We start from the raw sequence: 17,867 nt of genomic DNA, 5'->3' as shown, positions 1-17,867 counted from the left end.
AATAACCAGCCTTGGCTTTATTTATCCAACACTCTTTTCTTTCAAATCAATTATTTTTTTCCTTATTGCTATTACTTCAATCCTAAATTTTTCCATCTAATATTTTAATTAATTTTCCACTTAATGTATTAGACACACTAGGAGCTTAACAAGCTATTAACAACTAGGCTTAAGAAATAAACATGGTTCCCTGATGCTGTCTATCCCCTTCTTAGTAGCACCCTTTATACTCAACTTGAGTTTCTCTCAATCTCTTTAGTATGATCCATTAATAAAAAATATTAACAATTTTAATAATCTATACTCATTTATAATCATTTTAAATGTCTAAATCTTGTAAGATTCAATGCTGTATGTATTCTTTTAACATACCAACTCATCTACTGATCAATATACAGCTATTTCTCTTTGTTTTTATGCTGAAAAACAGTAGAGTGAGCATTCCAGTAACATTTCCCATTGACTTTTACAAGTTACAAACATCTTTTTTTAATCTATATATTTTAGTGACTTATATTTTATGTGCCAAGTTTTTCATTTACTAACTCCATTTTTCACCCTCCTTGGATCTACGCTTCATATCACTTGTAGACTGGGAACTGGAGATATACAGCTTGGTTGTTGGAGTGCTTGCCTAGCAAGCGAATACATGAACTCTTGGACTTGGTCTCCAGTACCACATAAACTGGGATGGTGACACATGCCTGTGATACTTTCATGGAGGTGGTGGATTTGAAGGCAAATCAGAAAGTAGAGGTTATGCTTAGCTACATAACAAGTTCAAAATCAGCTTAAACATACAAAACCCCGTCTGGTTGTTTGAAAGAAAATGGCCCCTATAGGGAGTTGCTCTGTTAGGGGGTGTGGCTTTGCTGGAGTGGGTGTGGCCTCATGGGAGGAAGTATGTCACTGTGGGGATGGGCTTTGAGGTCTCCTATGCTCAAGTCACATTCAGTGTGGCACATAACTCTCAGCTCCTTCACCATCAGCAAGTCTGCTTGCATGCCACCATGAAGATAGTGGACTAAACCTCTGCAACTGTGAGCCAGCCCTAATGAAATATTTTCCTTTGTAAGAGTGCCATGGTCACGGTGTCTCTTCACAACAATAGAAACCCTAACTAAGTCACCCTTTCTCAAAGAAAGGATGAAATTCTGAACCATTTCAGAATTATAAGGATATTTAAATTATATATTTTTTCTTTTGTTTTGTTCAGTGTGCAGACAGGATTTACCTGGTTTTCTAACATATGTTACCAATTTCTAAGCACTACTGATGTTCATCCTCAAACTTCCATGGCACACCATCTCTCTGTTAAGTTTCCATATTCATAAGTTTGGCTCTGGGTCACATTATGCTACACTTTTTTATTTAGAAAATAATTTTTTTTTGAGATTTTAACATTTCCCCCTTCTCTTTCCTCTCTCCAAACCCTCTCCTGTACACCTTGCTCCATGGCCTCTTTTTAATTATTGATGTTATTGTTTGTGGCAGGTGGTGGTGGGGTGTGTGTGTGTGTGTGTGTGTCTGTCTGTCTGTCTGTCTGTCTGTCTGTGTCTGTGTGCACACGCATGCGCGCAGCCTGCATGCATGTATGTATTCCTAAACATATAAAGACAACTTGATCAGTCTTACGTTATGTGTAAATATATGTTTTCAGGGCTGACTATTTGATATTGAATAACTAATTGTTGTGCTCTTCCCTGTTCTGGAACTAGCTCTTGTAGACCAGGCTGGTCTCGAACTCATAGAGATCTGCCTGCTTCTGCCTCCTGAGTGCATGCGCCACCACCACCATGCTGGAAACTTCTCTTTATAACAAAGACCATTACAGAAAACTACAACTGATCAAAATACAGAGTTGTGTAGCTCAGTCCCAACTGAACCACCGATAGCTCAATTCCTGCACCTAAGACTCTGGGATCACTGTAGAAGAGAGAGTAGAAGGATTTTTAAGAGCCAGAGGAACAGGAAGTTTGTTGTGAGATTCTGTCTCCTAGAAATGTCAGACACCACACCCCTAAAGTCATACCAACATGGCTGCCTCCTACACTTCTCTTTTAAATCTTTTACAAATAATATTTAGTAAGCTACATATAAAATTTTGGTGCTAGTACAGAAAGCTCTCTTATGAGATTAATTTAATGACATTTGAAGACTGCATTATTACTAATACGTAATTCTCTAATTACGTAGGACTTCATTAATAAATTTCAATGTAATTTTAGAATTTTTTCTATGGTAGTCTTGTATGTACTTTAGGCTCTTTTGCACATCTTTTAAAAAATATTTTACCTGTCCTAGAAAACATTTACATAAAATGAAGAAATATCAGCTGGGCAGTGGTGGCACACACCTTTAATCCCAGCCCCCAGGAGGGAGATGCAGGTGGATCTCTGTGAGTTCAAGGCCAGCCTGGTCTACAGAGCGAGTTCGATGACAGGCTCCAAAGCCATACAGAGAAATCCTGTCTTGAAAATCAAAACAATAAACAAACAAACAAACAAACAAACAAATAAATAAATAAAGGAATATCACTAATTATCAAACAATATGTGTATAACCGTATCCAGGTCAAGAAATAAAATCTAAACAGAAGCCTATTGCCCTCTCATTCTTCCTTCCCATTTTCTCCAACACTTGATTTAAGATTTATACAAACTGAAGAGAAACCAGAGTATATAATATCTGATTTTAAATACAACAAATTCATCAGGAATGTCTCGACTTTGTATAAATGAATAATACAAGGTATGTGTTTTCCTTCCTTGACTCACACTGTGTGTGTAAAGTTCATTACATGCTGTTACATATACTTACCCTTTTCTCCCTGCCAGTAATTATTCAATAGTGTTAGTACTACAAATTATCTGTTTTATTAAACAAATATTGGCTACCTGAGTGGTTTCTATGAAACTTTTACAAATACTGCTTAAACAATATGTGTGGGGCTAAGGCTCAGTGGTAGAGTGCATGCTTAGCCTATGTGAGGCCCTGGATTCAAAACACACATACAAAGTCAGGATAGTAATTTATACTCTCACCAGCAGTGAATGAGTTCTTATTCTCCATAGCACAGCATTTTTTATTTCAGCCATTCTAATGAGTATAGAAAGATACTGCTGTCTTAATTTGTATCATCAGATTATCAACAGTGAAAATTTAATATGCAATTATTAGGTATTACATAATCTCTTTTATAGAGTAATTGTCCACAATTCTTTTGCCCAATTTCTACTAAGTTGAATATCTTTTTTCACACTATTTCTTTTTATATTCAGAATATTTTTTTGTGGAATGTATACATTGTAATTTTCACTTCCACTCTGTGATCTGCCTTTATTTACTGTTCACATTTTATAGAATTTTTTTACTTGAACATTCCTTATTTCCCTATATGGTTGCTGGTTTTACTTTTTGTTTGGTTTTTGGAGAGGAATAGAGTCTAAAGAAATTTTTCCTTTTTTAAAATTAAGAAGGCATACTCTTTCATTTTCTTATAGAACATCTATCTATCTATCCGTCTACTTACCTGTTAATCTATGTTTCTATGCTTTGGTTTAGGTTTTTTTGAAACAGCATCTTACTGGAACTAGTGGTCTTCCTGCAATTTTAAATATATTGTACTTTTAGAAAATGGCTGTCCTCTATCTAGAGAAAAAGTTGAAAACTCAACAGTTTGGCCACAGAGACCAAGTACTTGAATGAAGCAGGTGGGATCTGAGAGGGTTGGGGACTGATACAAACATGAGAATGGATGTCCTGTCTGCAGGAAAGAGCCAGGGCTCAGCTGAAGGTGACTACTGTCACAGAGAAATGAGAGCTAGGGGAAGCCAGACATTCTGATTCTTTTCTTCCCCCAAGGAGCCCCAAAACTGAATTTTCACAGGTTGATAGCAAAATACAATTTCAAAACATCATATAAACTCTTAACACCTTGTCAAATCCTGCCAGAAATGCCACTCTGCTACATTTAACAGAGATAAATTCATGAGAATTTTAATCAAGATTTTCTGATATCTAGTATGCACTAGAGGCTTGATTTAGTGTTTCATTTCAACAGCTATAATACATTTTATTTATGGTGAAAATAAAGTTTAACATTTTCCAATCTCAAAGCACTTTAGATATTCTAACATTCTACTTTCCTGTGTACTTTGTCCTATGGTAAGGACAAAGTTTCCAAAACAAACCAGAAAATGGATAAAGACAACAATATTCTCACTTCAAATAAAAAGGTTCAGGAAAGAAGTTGTAAGACAGGCAAGGTCACTCATTACCTGCATTATCTTTCTGAGGGGGTTTTTTCACCTTTGTCACGGCCCTCTTACTATAGATCCCTTCTGTATGCTTAATGTTCACAGTGGTTGAGAGGTCATCATCTCTTGTGCCTAGCATTTCAGCTGGAAAGTCTGGGGCAATCGCATCATTGGACCCTACAGAAAAAAAAAAAAGAGAAAATATTACAATTAACAATAGTCTTGAAGTCAAGAAAGACTTTTTCTTCCCTTAGACAACTGCTATGAAAAGAGCACCATGATAGTGATGTTACAGGCTAATTAGAATATCAGTCAAACTGAAACTCAGAGACATGTACAATAAATGTCAGGGGGGCACTACCAGTTCGGGAAAGCTTCTGAAAGAAGGAAAATGACTGGGGGATGACTTCTGGTATTGATATGAAGACAAAAAGACATGTTAGATAGTAGGTACTATTCAAGCACACACATGGCATGTATAGGAACAATGCACATAGTGGTCAGGCTGTACAACAGGATACATTAAGAATACTATTTAAATATAACAGCAGCATATGGAATCCTAATCCCAAGACCATAGATTTTACTGTATATGAGATGTAGCATCAATGAAGTTTTTTTTTTTTTAAAGAATTTTTATTTATTTATTTATTTTTTTTTTTTTTTTTTTTTTTTTTTTTTTTTTTTTTGTTTTTCCAGACAGGGTTTCTCTGTGTAGCTTTGGAGCCTATCCTGGCACTTGCTCTGGAGACCAGGCTGGCCTGGAACTCACAGAGATCCACCTGCCTCTGCCTCCCGAGTACTGGGATTAAAGGTGTGTACCACCAACGCCCGGCTAGAATTTTTTTTAATAATGATTTTTTTTTTTTAATTTATTATGTCTTCTGCCTGCATGCCAGCAGAGGGTGATTGTGAGCCACCATGTGGTTGCTGGGAATTGAACTCAGGACTTCTGGAAGAACAGTCAGTGCTCTTAACCGCTGAGCCATCTCTCCAGCTCCAAAGCTTTTTCTTTTAAACATGGAGTGATTCATAAGCTTTGACTTAGGAAAATTTATCTAATGTTGGGGTGTTCTGTATTGCATAAGTCAATCGAAGACAAAGGTCACTCCAAGATAAAATTTTAAGGCCTGTGTGGCAGCAAGAAGAAGGTCCAGCCTCTGATGAACTAACCCTTGAACTGCTGTATAAAAGTTTATGTATTTAGATTGTTATACGAAGTTGTTTTTCTGGGTAAAGTATTTCTTCATACCAAGGTCACTATTCTAATTATGTCTCTCTAAAAGAAAGCATCACAGACCCTTGCTACTTACTTCAGTCCTTTTGCCACTGTTTGTAGTACACAATAATCCAAGAGCTTCAGGTGTATCAGAAGCATCTTGTGACCAAAGCCATGCAAAGGCTGTAATGCCCCCCCCCTCAGAAAAACAAGTCTACAAATCAAGAAAAACAATAGTTTTCCACAATGATTCTTCAAGGTCAAAGTACTTCTAGCAAATAATTATTCACTCTAATGATTTACCCTAGACACAGTAACTCTGCTAGATTCCTACAACAGTCTAACAATATAAAACATTGAAAGAGAGCTAGTCATGTAGATCAGAGGAAAGAGCATATATGACTAGCATTTGTGACATTGAGTTCAATCCCCAGCACGATAAAAATGAAAAAGCAAATTTAAAAAAGAACAAAAGAAAAAAAACTGAAAGGAAAAATTTATGTGACAAAAGATTTGAAAGAATCAAACTTTGTTTTAAAGGTATTTCAACATTCCTATATATACTGACAAACAGAAACTAATCTGTTATGTTACATCTATAGGCAAAACTCATTTCTAGACATATAAAGGCTTATAGGAACTACAGAATTCTATAAAATGGTTTGTCTTTCTAGCCCAGGATCCCACGCTTTGTATATTTCTTGAGTTCCTAATTATTGTGTGTGTGTGTGTGTGTGTGTGTGTGTGTGTGTGTGTGTAATAGTAGTAATACGTATATGACAATAAGAACTGAGAAAGTAAACAGCCTGCAAGTTTCCTACAAAGCCTTCTGGATCAAGTCTACAGATGACTTACCTGATTATCACTTTCTGCCCTTGCCCCTTAGCTCTCTGGAAAGTCCTACTACCCTTTCTTCTACCAAGTCTCCAGTGCTGGAGTTCCTCCACAACTGGACCTTTATTCTTCCTGGGTACACACACTATAACTTCCAAGGAAAGAATGGCTGGTAAAAACTAAATGCTTAAGCCAAGCATAGTGGCACATGCCTTTAATCCCAGTACTTGGAAGGCAGAGGCAGTCAGATCTCTGGGTTCATAGTCAGCTAGGTCTACATTTAAGTTCCAGAACATCCACGGTTATATAGTGAGACCCTGTCTTGAAAAAAGCCAAAAAAGCGTATCACTGGCCAAGAGTTTTCTTTCATGCTTCATATTCTAGCAATAAAGGGTACAGGTAGTTCTTACACCATTTTAATAGAAATGAGAAAAAGACACGTCCCTTCTTCATACATTTTAAGTCACTATATATTGTGGTTCAACACAACTCTAATGGGTGATCATTCTCACCAATCCTTCTCCAAACCAGAGCACATGTCAGGAACAAACAACAATAACATGAACAATCAGCCAACTAACTATCCTTCTTTCCCCAAGAGAAGTGACCATATCAGTTGAATGGAGAACAACAGATAATTTCTGATAGTTGCAATGGATGAGCAAGAGAATGAATGCCAGTGGGACTGAGAGGCAGCTGGAGAAGAGTACAGACAAATATGCACACAACAGAGAGCATGTGCTTATTTTCTAGCATCTGTGCAGAACTGAAATACACATGGGTAGAGATTTATGTCTGGAGCAAAACTTCCATCTACATACTTACCCAGTGTTCACTGTAAGAAACTAGAAATCATTTTTTCCCATTGCCTTATCCTGCTAACACCAAGTCTACAGGAAGTGTTTCCTAAAATGCAGTTGCTGGTGTGTCCACTTACTCCTTCTCTGTGATGTCACTCTAATCCTAGAGGCTTCCTTTTCAAGTACGGCAAAGCCTTCTAACTAACTGATGTCTCCACTAACACTTTGGCTCTGAATCTCCCACTTCCCACCTACAAGCCATCATCTTCATATAAAAACTAGGATAAAATTTACAAAGCTAAATCAAACCAGTTACCTACTACAGCAAAGCACAAATGCTTTTAAATTGCTTACAAACCCTGCATGATCTATTGTCAACCATGTTTACCCACCACTCTGCTTTCTTCATATTAAAATGTGGGGGGCCAATATTTTGAACTAAGCTCCTATACCAGGACTCAGCAGAACAGACCAAAATGGAATCACTTGTGCTAATGACATGCAAGCAACTTTAAGGAAGCAGGATCCCAAAGAGACCAGCTTTCAAAATAAAAGATTTCACACCAGCTGAAAAGAGTCAGTTCAGCCTGGGTGCAGGAACAAAGTTAAGTCTCTTTTTTTATATCTTCCAGGGAAGTAACATGCTTACCAATCTGCTTCCCAGGATATGACTCCTGCCCCGCGTAACAGCTTATAAAAACCAACTGTTCTACCATACGCAGCAGAACAATTTTCCTAAGTTATGCTGTAATGCCTAATTTGTGAATATTTACTATAAGAGTCTATTCAGTCTTTGAACAAAATTCATGAAAACTATGAACAATTTAAAACAACCCAGAAGCTAACCTTTGTGGTTCAGATTTCTCATCAAGGCGACTTGGGGCTGAGGCAAAAGCACAAGTTCAAAGACTGCCTGGGCTAAAGAGCAAGTTCAAAGCCAGTTTAGGTAATGCAAGGCATTTCTGTCTCAAAATAAAAAGTTAAAAAGAAAACAACAGGCATGGGGAGGCCTAGCAATATAGATCAGTGGTTCAGGAACTGAACCAAGGGCCCTTGTGCATGCTAGCTAAGTGTTATTACCTAGCATGGCATTTGGCCATAACACATTAACAGCTTTAATATCCACTAGTTCAAAGAATATATAATACAGCATGTATCAATGTATCAGAATGTTGCTGCTTTACAAAGTCCAAGTACTCTAAGCACGCTCTACTGTGTTCATCCACTCATGAGTGACAGATATATGGGGTCCACCTTCGGGCTACTGTGAATACTACCTCTATGAGCATGGGCACACAGATGATTCTTTAAGATACTGTTTTCATTTCTTTGAAGCATATACTGAGAAGCAGAATTACTCAAACCTAAGTCTGTTTTTGGAACTCTGAAAAAATGCCATGTTGTTTTCCACAGTGGTTATGCCATTTACATTCCACCAGCACAAAGATTCTAATTTCTTCATAACCTCATCAACACTTAGTTTTATGTTTAAAGGAATTAGGAATGATTCTAACAAGTGTGATGATGTGTGACCTCTTACGGCTCTGGGTGGTACTTGCCTGTGATGACTGATGCAAAGTACCTTTTCATGTATTTGTAGGCTAAAGTGGATGTAGGTTCCATGAGCACATATAAATCAAAGTATTTTGGTTTTGTTGTTGAACTGTAAGTTCTTCATATTTTTCTGGATATTAATTCCTTATTAGACAAACATACAGTTTGAAAATATTCTCCCTTGTCCCACATTGGTGGAACATGCATTTATTCCCAGCACTAGGCAGGCAAAGGCAGGAGGATCTTGGTGAGTTTGAGGTCAGCCTACTCTACATAGTGAGCTCTAGACCAGCCAGAGTCACATATTGAGACTCTAAAACAAAACAACCTCTTATCTATGAATTATCTTTTTGTTGGCAGTATATTTTTTGGTGCACAAGCATCTTGAATTATTTTTCTATTTCTTCTTTGTTACTTATATTTTGGATATCATGTTACATTTTATGAAAATGCCACTGCCCTATATTATTTTAATCATCAAGCCTCATGATAGCTCACCATACAGTGAAGGCAAGCCTGGTGTGGTGGCACACACCTTTAATACCAGTACTCGGGAGGCGGAGGCAGGCCGATCTCTGTAAATTCCAGCCCAGCTTGGTTTACATACTAAGCTCTAGGCCAGCCAATTCTACAGAGCAGTGATTCCCAGCCTGTGGGTTGCAACCCCCTGGGGGTTTGAACAACCTTTCACAGGGGTCGCATATCAGATATCCTGAATATCAAATATTTATATTACAACTTATAACAATAGCAAAACTACAGTTAGGTTGGGGTGTCACAGAAACACGAGGAACTAACTGTATTAAAGGGTCACAGTGTCAGGAAGGTTGAGAAACACTGCTCTAAAGGGAAGCTCAAGGGGAGGAAGTGTAGGGTCACAACTATCGATCATTAAATCCAGGTCTTCCATGAAGTACTGTGTGCTTATTAGAAAAGACAATTTTGCCAGGTGGGCAAGATGACCCTGGGAAACAACTACTCAAAAAAGAACACTGATGTACTTAAAATAATTCTGGAAAACCTATATGCCCAGATGGCCAGACTCTGTTATCTCTGTTCAAAGTGTTCAAACTGGGGCAGGGACCCAAAAGAGATTTAAGCATGGCGGTTTTAGAATGCATAAGCCTGAAGTGCACCTGAGTTAGTAAAATCTTCTGGTCAGTACCAACTCTCGTTTGGATCTTAGCCCCAGTCATCCAGGCGCATTCATCTCTAAGGGTACAGAGCGATTTCTCACTGAGAAGGCAAATCATTACTCTTATACTTTTGCTCCCTCCATTGTAGCAACTTAATGGTGTCCCACAGAACTCTGATATTTGTTTCTTTTTCTCTTTTGTCTGTTCCTCACACTAAGTCATCTCAATGGACCTATCTTAAGGTTCACTGTTTCTACATCATCTTCTATTGAGCTCCTCTAGCAAATTAAGTTTTCCTACTGTGTTTTTCAAGTCCAGAATTATAATACGGCCCCTTCTTATAATTTCTATCTCTTTATAATGTTCTCTATTTAGTAAGGCCTTAGTTCTTCAAAAGTTGTTTCATTTAGATCACTAAACATATTTTAAATAGTTAAGTGTTTGTCTAGTAAGTCCAATGCCTAAGATTCCTCAGGCACTTTTCTCCTTTGTATGTAACAAACTGTATCTTGTGTTTTTCCTTTGTATTTTTGTTGCAAACTTGAAAATTTAAATAATATAATATAATATAGTAACTGTTAAAAGTCAGATTCTACTCCCACCTCAGGGTTTGCTACTGTTCTCAATTAAGACTGTAAAGACTACACTTGATTGGGTATGGCCATTAAAGTTTCACCTCAGTTTGCATGGTGGTGGCTACTGCCTGCGTGAAGACTGTCTGAAACAACTGAAACCAGTAAAGTCTTCATGTCTTTGAGCTCTGTGCTTAATCTAAAGGGGCTTTCACACTGACCCAGGTAGCTGTCAACTCAACTTAGCCTTCTCTTTTTTTCTTAAAGAAAATCTCAAATAACTCTTGTTATGAATCAACCAGGGGTTAAAGCAAGAAAACCTCCATATTTCACTATAAGACATCACAATTGACCAGCCAATATACAATATTTCCAAAAATAAAATCTTAGATATTTTTTGCAATAATACCTGAATGTGAGCTCTCAATAGTGGTATCTGATCTGGAATCCAGACATGAAGGAAGTGTTTTTAGTTGTGGAACATAGTACATCTTCGAACTACCAGATGGCTTATAAGGCAACAGTACTGGCTGACCTGAGGAGATAAAGATCAGAACCATTAGGAAGAAAGCAACACTGACTCTAATACATACCAGGTACCTTCTACCTGCTAGGCAGTGCTCACCATTCTTGAAATACATGAATGAGCCAAACATAAATTCACCTTTACTTTCAACATGGGAAATACACGGCACATCTAATTAAACTATATAATCAAATTATCTAGTATTTTAATAAATTATAAGTGATGTGACAAATATTGTGAAGGACCAGAACAGGAAGGAAATCAAACCAGGATGCAGCCTAACCAGGTTGAGGGGTGCATTTTCAGCAATCTATTCCATAAGTAGATGACTAACTATAAAAGTTTATCTTATATAAACCCAAGTGCCTACTTAACTCTACTCCTAGAGACATAAGAGAATAAGTCTACTTCACTTTTCGTATAGCAGTTTCAAAATAAAGCTTCTATTATAAAATTTTGAATATTAAGAAAATACACTGAAGTAAAAAGGACAAGGTTTATTAAAAGATCATCAGTTTAATGTAGATTCTAGCCATGTTTTTCTTCTATTTATACCCTCATTATCATAAAAAAGTAAGTTAAAATTCAATTCTTGTTTTATAATAGAATATTAATTTTATCCTATTCATACACAGAGAACTCTGATATAAATGTAGGTTTAAATTTTTTTCACAGTTGGGTCTCTATTCTTGTGTTTCTACCACCATCATAAAAACAACATATTCCAGGCAAGACAGCAACTGCCCCATGACCTGAATCTCAGAAACAGGCACTTGGAGGCATACCTAAACTGCTTTTGCTACCTGGAGCCAAACTCTGCCAAACTGCAATTGGCTCACAAGCCTGAGATGCAAAGACAAATTTTTGTTAAACTGCTAAAAATAAAACATACCTGTGTATGAGAGTATGTGTGAGTTGATACATATTTGGTAGTGCTACAGGCTGGTCTAGAACCTGGTACATGTTAAGTATGTATGCACACTATCATTGAGCTATATCCACTAGCATCCATGGATTTTTTTTTCTTTTCATGTGTGTATATTTACATGTGTGGGGGTGCCTGTGCATGTGTGCACATACATGTTTGCATTTCCACACAGAAGGATTAATGGTCAACCTAAGTAACAAGTGGTTGTTTCATAAGCAAAAAATAAGTCATTACTGTGTACTATTAAAGTCTCATATGTCACATTACTATGAGCTAAATGCCAATAATTCATTTGCTTGCCTTAAAAACAGTTTTTACATACTACTGTATTTTTATAAAAATTATGGGACAAAAGTCAGCCAGCCATATTCATAAGCAATATGAATTGCAACATACTCTTGCTAACTCCTTCAAAATAAAGATGAAAGAAAATCCTATTCTTTTCACAGGTATGCAAACAAAAATTGGATATAGTATTTTTGTAGCATAATGTTTACCTTAAATTTAGGATTAATGGGCCAGGCAGTGGTGGCACATGCCTTTAATTCCAGCACTTGGGAGGCAGAGGCAGGTGGATTTCTGTGAGTTCAAGGCCAGCATAGTCTACAAAGGGAGTTCTAGGATCGATCCAAAACTACAGAGAAACCCTACCTCGGAATAACAAACAAAAATTTAGGTTTAATATGAGAAAAACAGTAACATTTCAGACATAATTAGTTACACATAAAGCAGGTTAATGATGTAAAACTCAGTTACATTCCCTACCGTCTTTGCCATGAGAAGATGTGATTTGTTGCACTGAGCATACTGAGGCAAGCTCGGGTGGCTTTTGGGCCATGGGGCCTAGAACTTCCTGTCCATGATCTTCAACATTAATAAAAATTTCAGATGAAAACGTGGTCTTTTCTGGACTTTCTGTTGTTATCTGAGTGATCGCATCAGATGATAACTTTGTAGAGGATGAAGGAAAGAGAGCCTTACTCTGCTTTGGTGAACTAATGGGGGGGGGAGACAAAACAGTTCATATCTTTGGCAAGAAATATGTAAGTAACTAGGCAGTAGTAAATATAGTGATCTCACATGTTAATAACCCATTTCTACAGTATCTCATATATATATATATATATATATATATATATATATATATATAGTAAAAAGTGACCAAACATGTTTTATCATTTTTCCAAAATTTACTTCTAATTTTAATTTGTATTACCATTATATAATTTAACTGAGAAAACATACTTTCTAGCTGAAATTAACAGACATTCATTTATTTATATTTAATTTGACAATTACATAAAACTGTACTAAATGCCCAGGGACATAAAGATAAACACAAAACAAAGTCTTGCCACAAAGGGTTTATATTTCAATGGTGGAACCAAATGGGGATGTTTGTGTGTATAACAAAGAAATCATGTTTTAAAAGAGCAAATGAACGACTGAATAATAAACATTCAATAAATAACAGGACAAGGGGCCAGTTTTGCTTATGAAAAATTCCATAGAACATGTAGATACCTCTCACCAATAAAGGTAAAGCTTAACTCTGACCCCCAAGCCCCCAAGTATAGGCTGGACTTAGTGATTATATTACAAAAAAAAAAAAAAAAAAAAAACAAGACAAAATGTTCTCCAACTGTGAACCAATAACATAAAACATACTTTCCAAAATACAACAGTAGGACCAGCATAGGACACTCTCATTCCAAAAGAGAAAAGGAGACATAGGTCACAAGCAAGTCCTAACTCTTAAATCTCAGTCTCCATGACTCTGGCAGACAATGACCATGGGGCTCCTTCCAATGCACAGCCACACCTGAGGTGACTGAGGAGGGTAGAGACATGGAGTGTGAAAACAGAAGAATCTGTAGGGCAGCACTATGCAGTGAGTATAGAAGATTCACAAGGAACTGAAATGTCTCCTTTGAAATTGTTATGTCCTCAAGGTCCCTGCACTATGGCACATCAGTGGAGTGGCACCAATAGTCTCTGAAATGCCTTTGGATACAGTCTTCAATTGTCTTAGTGAAGAGTGCCTGGCTGATCCATACTTATTTTATCAAATGGCCACTTGGCCATACTACTGGTGTTCTCTGCCAAACAACCTGTCACATTTTTATAATACAGAAATGCTAAACACCTTCCAAATTTTAAATCTCTGCTTTTCTTATTAAAATTACAACTTTAAATCATTTCCTTCAATGCAGAGAGGTGGTAGAAAGAAAGAGCTTGAAACAAGGAAGGAGGGGTTGCTCTGAAACAATGTCATTTGGCCATTGTGATCGTGAACTCAAAGCAGCTGTGGTTCTTACACAAGACCTATGTAGGTTCTAACCTGTCAATATTCCAGCATGAACAGAGAAAGGGCTCACTGTAGGATAAAAAGGGCCAGTGGTAGAACACCCTGGCCTTAAGACCAGAGCCAAATAAACACCCTCTGCCCCTAACCAACTTAAGAATTGAAATCCAACCAGTCCCTGAGCACAAAATCCAACCAAGCTCAGGAATTGAGATCCTACCAATCCCCACCTTGGAAAGCTCCACCCCTAAGGAACTCTAAAAAGCCCTATACCAGTTCAGTTTGGGGCTGCCCCTCTTTTACCCTGGCAGAGGCAGCCACTCTCCTTGATTCCTCCCTTCTGATAAATCTTCTTGAGTGAGGTTTGTTGTAACAACTTAGAGCTTTAAAGACTCTCTCCAGAGCACGACAGAACTGCTACAAATGCTACATTTCTGCAGGTAAACTGAATAGCTTTTGCCAGAGCAGAGCTATAATGGCTGTTGCAGGGGCAGAGTGGAACAGGAGCAGAGCAGAACTGTTAACACTGGCTGGGGAAACTTTCCCTTGCTGGAGAAGCAAAGTGTAAACACTCCAGGGAAGCTGAGCAAAGCTGTAACAAACATTTCTCAGAGCAGAGCAGAGCTGGGACAACCTGGCTGGCAATAGCCTCCCCTGCTGGAGCAGAATTGTTACATTTGCATTAGGGAAACCTTTCCCAGAGCAAAGACTTTGCTAGGCAAACAGTCCCCCAATGGAACAGAGCTGCAACACTTCTGTTGGGATAGCTTTCTCTTCAGAGCTGTAGGTAATCCTTGGCTTCTGACTGCCAGGATACCTTTCCCTTCAGAGCAATAACACTTACATTCATGAAGACCCACCCCTTGATGAGGAATTATCGGCAATTAATAAGGAAGAGTTATTTTTCTTCAGGGTGTAGCCGTTTCTGGTTAAGTTGCTAATGATCCAGTTAATACTCTATTACATGCAAGATAATTAACACTGTTAAAAAATCATTTTTCTTGTATTTTATAACCAACATCTAATAAAACCAAGCTGTACCCTCAACACCTGCTTAAAAATTTCTTCAGCCAAGTTCATCACTTAGAAGTTTTCCCAAAAACCATATGGCATCTAGTTTTCCTAACGTATATATTGCTTTAAACTCTAGAGTCTGTATACAAGAGAAAGGTATATATGACATTTGTGATTTTGACTCTGGCTTGTTTTGAGGTTAGCTTAATGATCTCTACCTCTATTCATTTTCCTGCAAATGCCATAACTTCGTTTTTCTTTATGGCTGAACAGAATTCCATTGTTCATAGCGTATCCATTATTCATTTATTTCTTGATAGACATCTAGTCTGATCCCTACTGTAGATAGAACCAACAGTCAGCACAATATGCACATGTTTTTGTGATATATTCCCAGACTGGTAGATGCTGGATCACATGGTATTACAATTTTAGTTTTTGAAGAATTGTCACACTACCTTCCACAACAGTTGTCTTAACATTTACATTCCCAACAATGTTGTATAAGAGTTTCTTTCCCCCTGCATCCTTCCAGCATTTGTTTTCTTGATATTAGCTACTCTGACTAGAGTGAGAAGGGATCTCAGTATAGTTTTGATTTGCATTTCCTGATGGATAAAGATACTGAGTACTTTTTTCATGTATTTATAGAGCATTTGTATTGACTCTTGAGAACTGCTCGTTTGCCCATTTATTAATTGGCTGATTAGAGTTTTGATGTTTACTTTTTTGAGTTCCGAATAATTTCCAGATAGTAGTCCCTGTCAGATGAGTAGCTGGCAAAGATTTTTCTCCAACTTGGTATGCGGGCTTTTCACTCTGGTTAGTATTTCCTTTGCTCTGCAGAAGCTTTATGAAATAAGTTAGTCTAACCTATGTTACTAGAGTCTTATCCAGAAAATCAAAGACTGTCCATGCCGAGGTCTTGAAGTACTTCTATATTTTCCTACAATAGTTTCAAAGGTTTAAGCCTATATATTCAGGTCTTAATTTTTTAAATTGATTTTTACAAAGAGGAGAGGCCTGCTCTTGGCTTATGCCATTATATGGCATAAGGATCTAGGCAGCTCCCCAGGTTCCCTGTATAAGACACTAATTTCATTCAAGAGTGACCAATCCATGACCTGATTGATACCTATCACCTCCTAATGTTTCCACCTGTGTTTTTTTGAATGATGGAAGCATTCAGACCACAGGAGCAACTACACAAATGTGAAATACTGGATGGGTCCATGGAACAGAAAAAAGGCATTAATAAAAAACTGATGAAATACAAATAAAAATCAAGAACACTCATCAGCAATATAAAAATGCTGATTCCTTCCGTTTGCAAATATACTATGAAACTGTAACAGAAAAAGGAGAAGCTGAGTGACTGCTAGAAGGAATTCTGCATGTATATTTTCTATAAATCTAAAACAAAATAATTTGGCTAATTTGGTGGTGCATTTCTTTAATTCCAGATACTGAAGGAACATCACAAATTTAGGGCCAGTCTGAGATATACAACAAAGCCCTAATTCCAAAACAAAGTAAAATTATTGGAATTAAAAATTAAGAACGGAAGCATAGAGTTATAGTAAAGTAAAGAATATATTTAAAACAAAAACACTTTTAAATCTCTACCACATAAAAACTGAAAAGGACACTTATGAAAAACCATCTAGGCCAGTCTCTCTTCTGACGACAGACACAGAATTCTTAAGCAAGTGTCAGGGAAGAAACATGAGCATTTGTTTGCATGCTGCTTGCTGCCTTGCTCTCTCTTCCTATGTGGTTTGAAGGAATGAGTCTCACCAGCTTTCATTCTAGGAATATGAGGTAACTTAACATTTTATAAAATCAGTGTGAATTGCCATCGACAGAATTAAGAAGCAAACATGTATGACCATACCAACAACAGTACAAACAGTATTTGTTATATTTCATAATGTCTCATGAAAAAACTCATCGTAGAGGGATACTATATTAAAAAATCTCCAGGCAACCATCCTATTTTAAGACTGAAATGTTGGGAATATTCATTGTATATAGGAACGAAATAAGATTGTCAACTCAATATCCCTATTCAACATTTTAGTAAGTTGTTAGTAAAGGTAGAAAAATAGAAAAAAATGTAAATGAATCAGAAAGGAAAAAGCCATTTCTTTGATACTAGATATTATGTACACAAACAACCAAAAAACAAAAAACAAAAAACAAAAAAACCCCTATATAACCTTGGAATATAAGTGACATTTAAAATTGCCAGATATAGCCGGGCATTGGTGGCGCATGCCTTTAATCCCAGCACTCAGGAGGCAGAGGCAGGCTGATCTCTGTGAGTTCGAGGCTAGCCTGGTCTCCAGAGCGAGTGACAGGATAGGCTCCAAAGCTACAGAGAGAGACTCTGTCTCGGGGGGAAAAAAAAAAAAATGCCAGATACAGGATCAAAAATACTTGAAATCCCATTAAAATTTTCCATTTCAAAAAAGTTATAAATTTAAAATAGAAATATCATACATGGTACTATAAAGATATAAAATACCTAATGAGCATAATAAAAGATATAAGAACTCTATTAATACAAGAAGTTAAAAATGGCCTAAAAAAAGATTCCAGGTTTTAATCTGTAACAGGAGATCATTAATCCTACTGAAACAAGCAGATCTGAATAAATTGCAAAAGTTATGGTTTATAGAAGTCAGAGTTATGGAAACAATCAGGAAACATCAACTAAT

At 37.0% G+C, this 17,867-nt stretch overlaps 1 protein-coding gene across 14 annotated transcripts in view; it reads right to left on the bottom strand.

Moving 5' to 3' along the window:
* Positions 1-17,867, bottom strand: part of Alms1 (ALMS1 centrosome and basal body associated protein) — a 115,097-nt gene that overhangs the window by 33,569 nt on the left and 63,661 nt on the right. For 12 of the 14 annotated variants that reach the window (XM_035448833.1, XM_035448835.1, XM_035448837.1 and 9 more), the window contains 3 exons: positions 12,594-12,823; positions 10,784-10,909; positions 4,281-4,436 (listed from right to left, as the gene is read on the bottom strand). In XM_035448833.1, the coding sequence (XP_035304724.1) occupies positions 4,281-4,436; positions 10,784-10,909; positions 12,594-12,823 (512 nt within the window). Of the gene's footprint in view, positions 1-3,532; positions 3,605-4,280; positions 4,437-10,783; positions 10,910-12,593; positions 12,824-15,365; positions 15,487-17,867 lie in introns of those variants that run through there. The other 2 variants (XM_035448842.1, XR_004771129.1) reach the window with 2 other exon arrangements.

The sequence above is a fragment of the Cricetulus griseus genome, chromosome 8 (assembly GCF_003668045.3).
Source record: "Cricetulus griseus strain 17A/GY chromosome 8, alternate assembly CriGri-PICRH-1.0, whole genome shotgun sequence".
Lineage (NCBI taxonomy): Eukaryota > Metazoa > Chordata > Mammalia > Rodentia > Cricetidae > Cricetulus > Cricetulus griseus.
The sequence above is the reverse complement of the archived record's forward strand: the minus strand, read 5'-3'. Positions and strand labels throughout refer to the sequence as shown.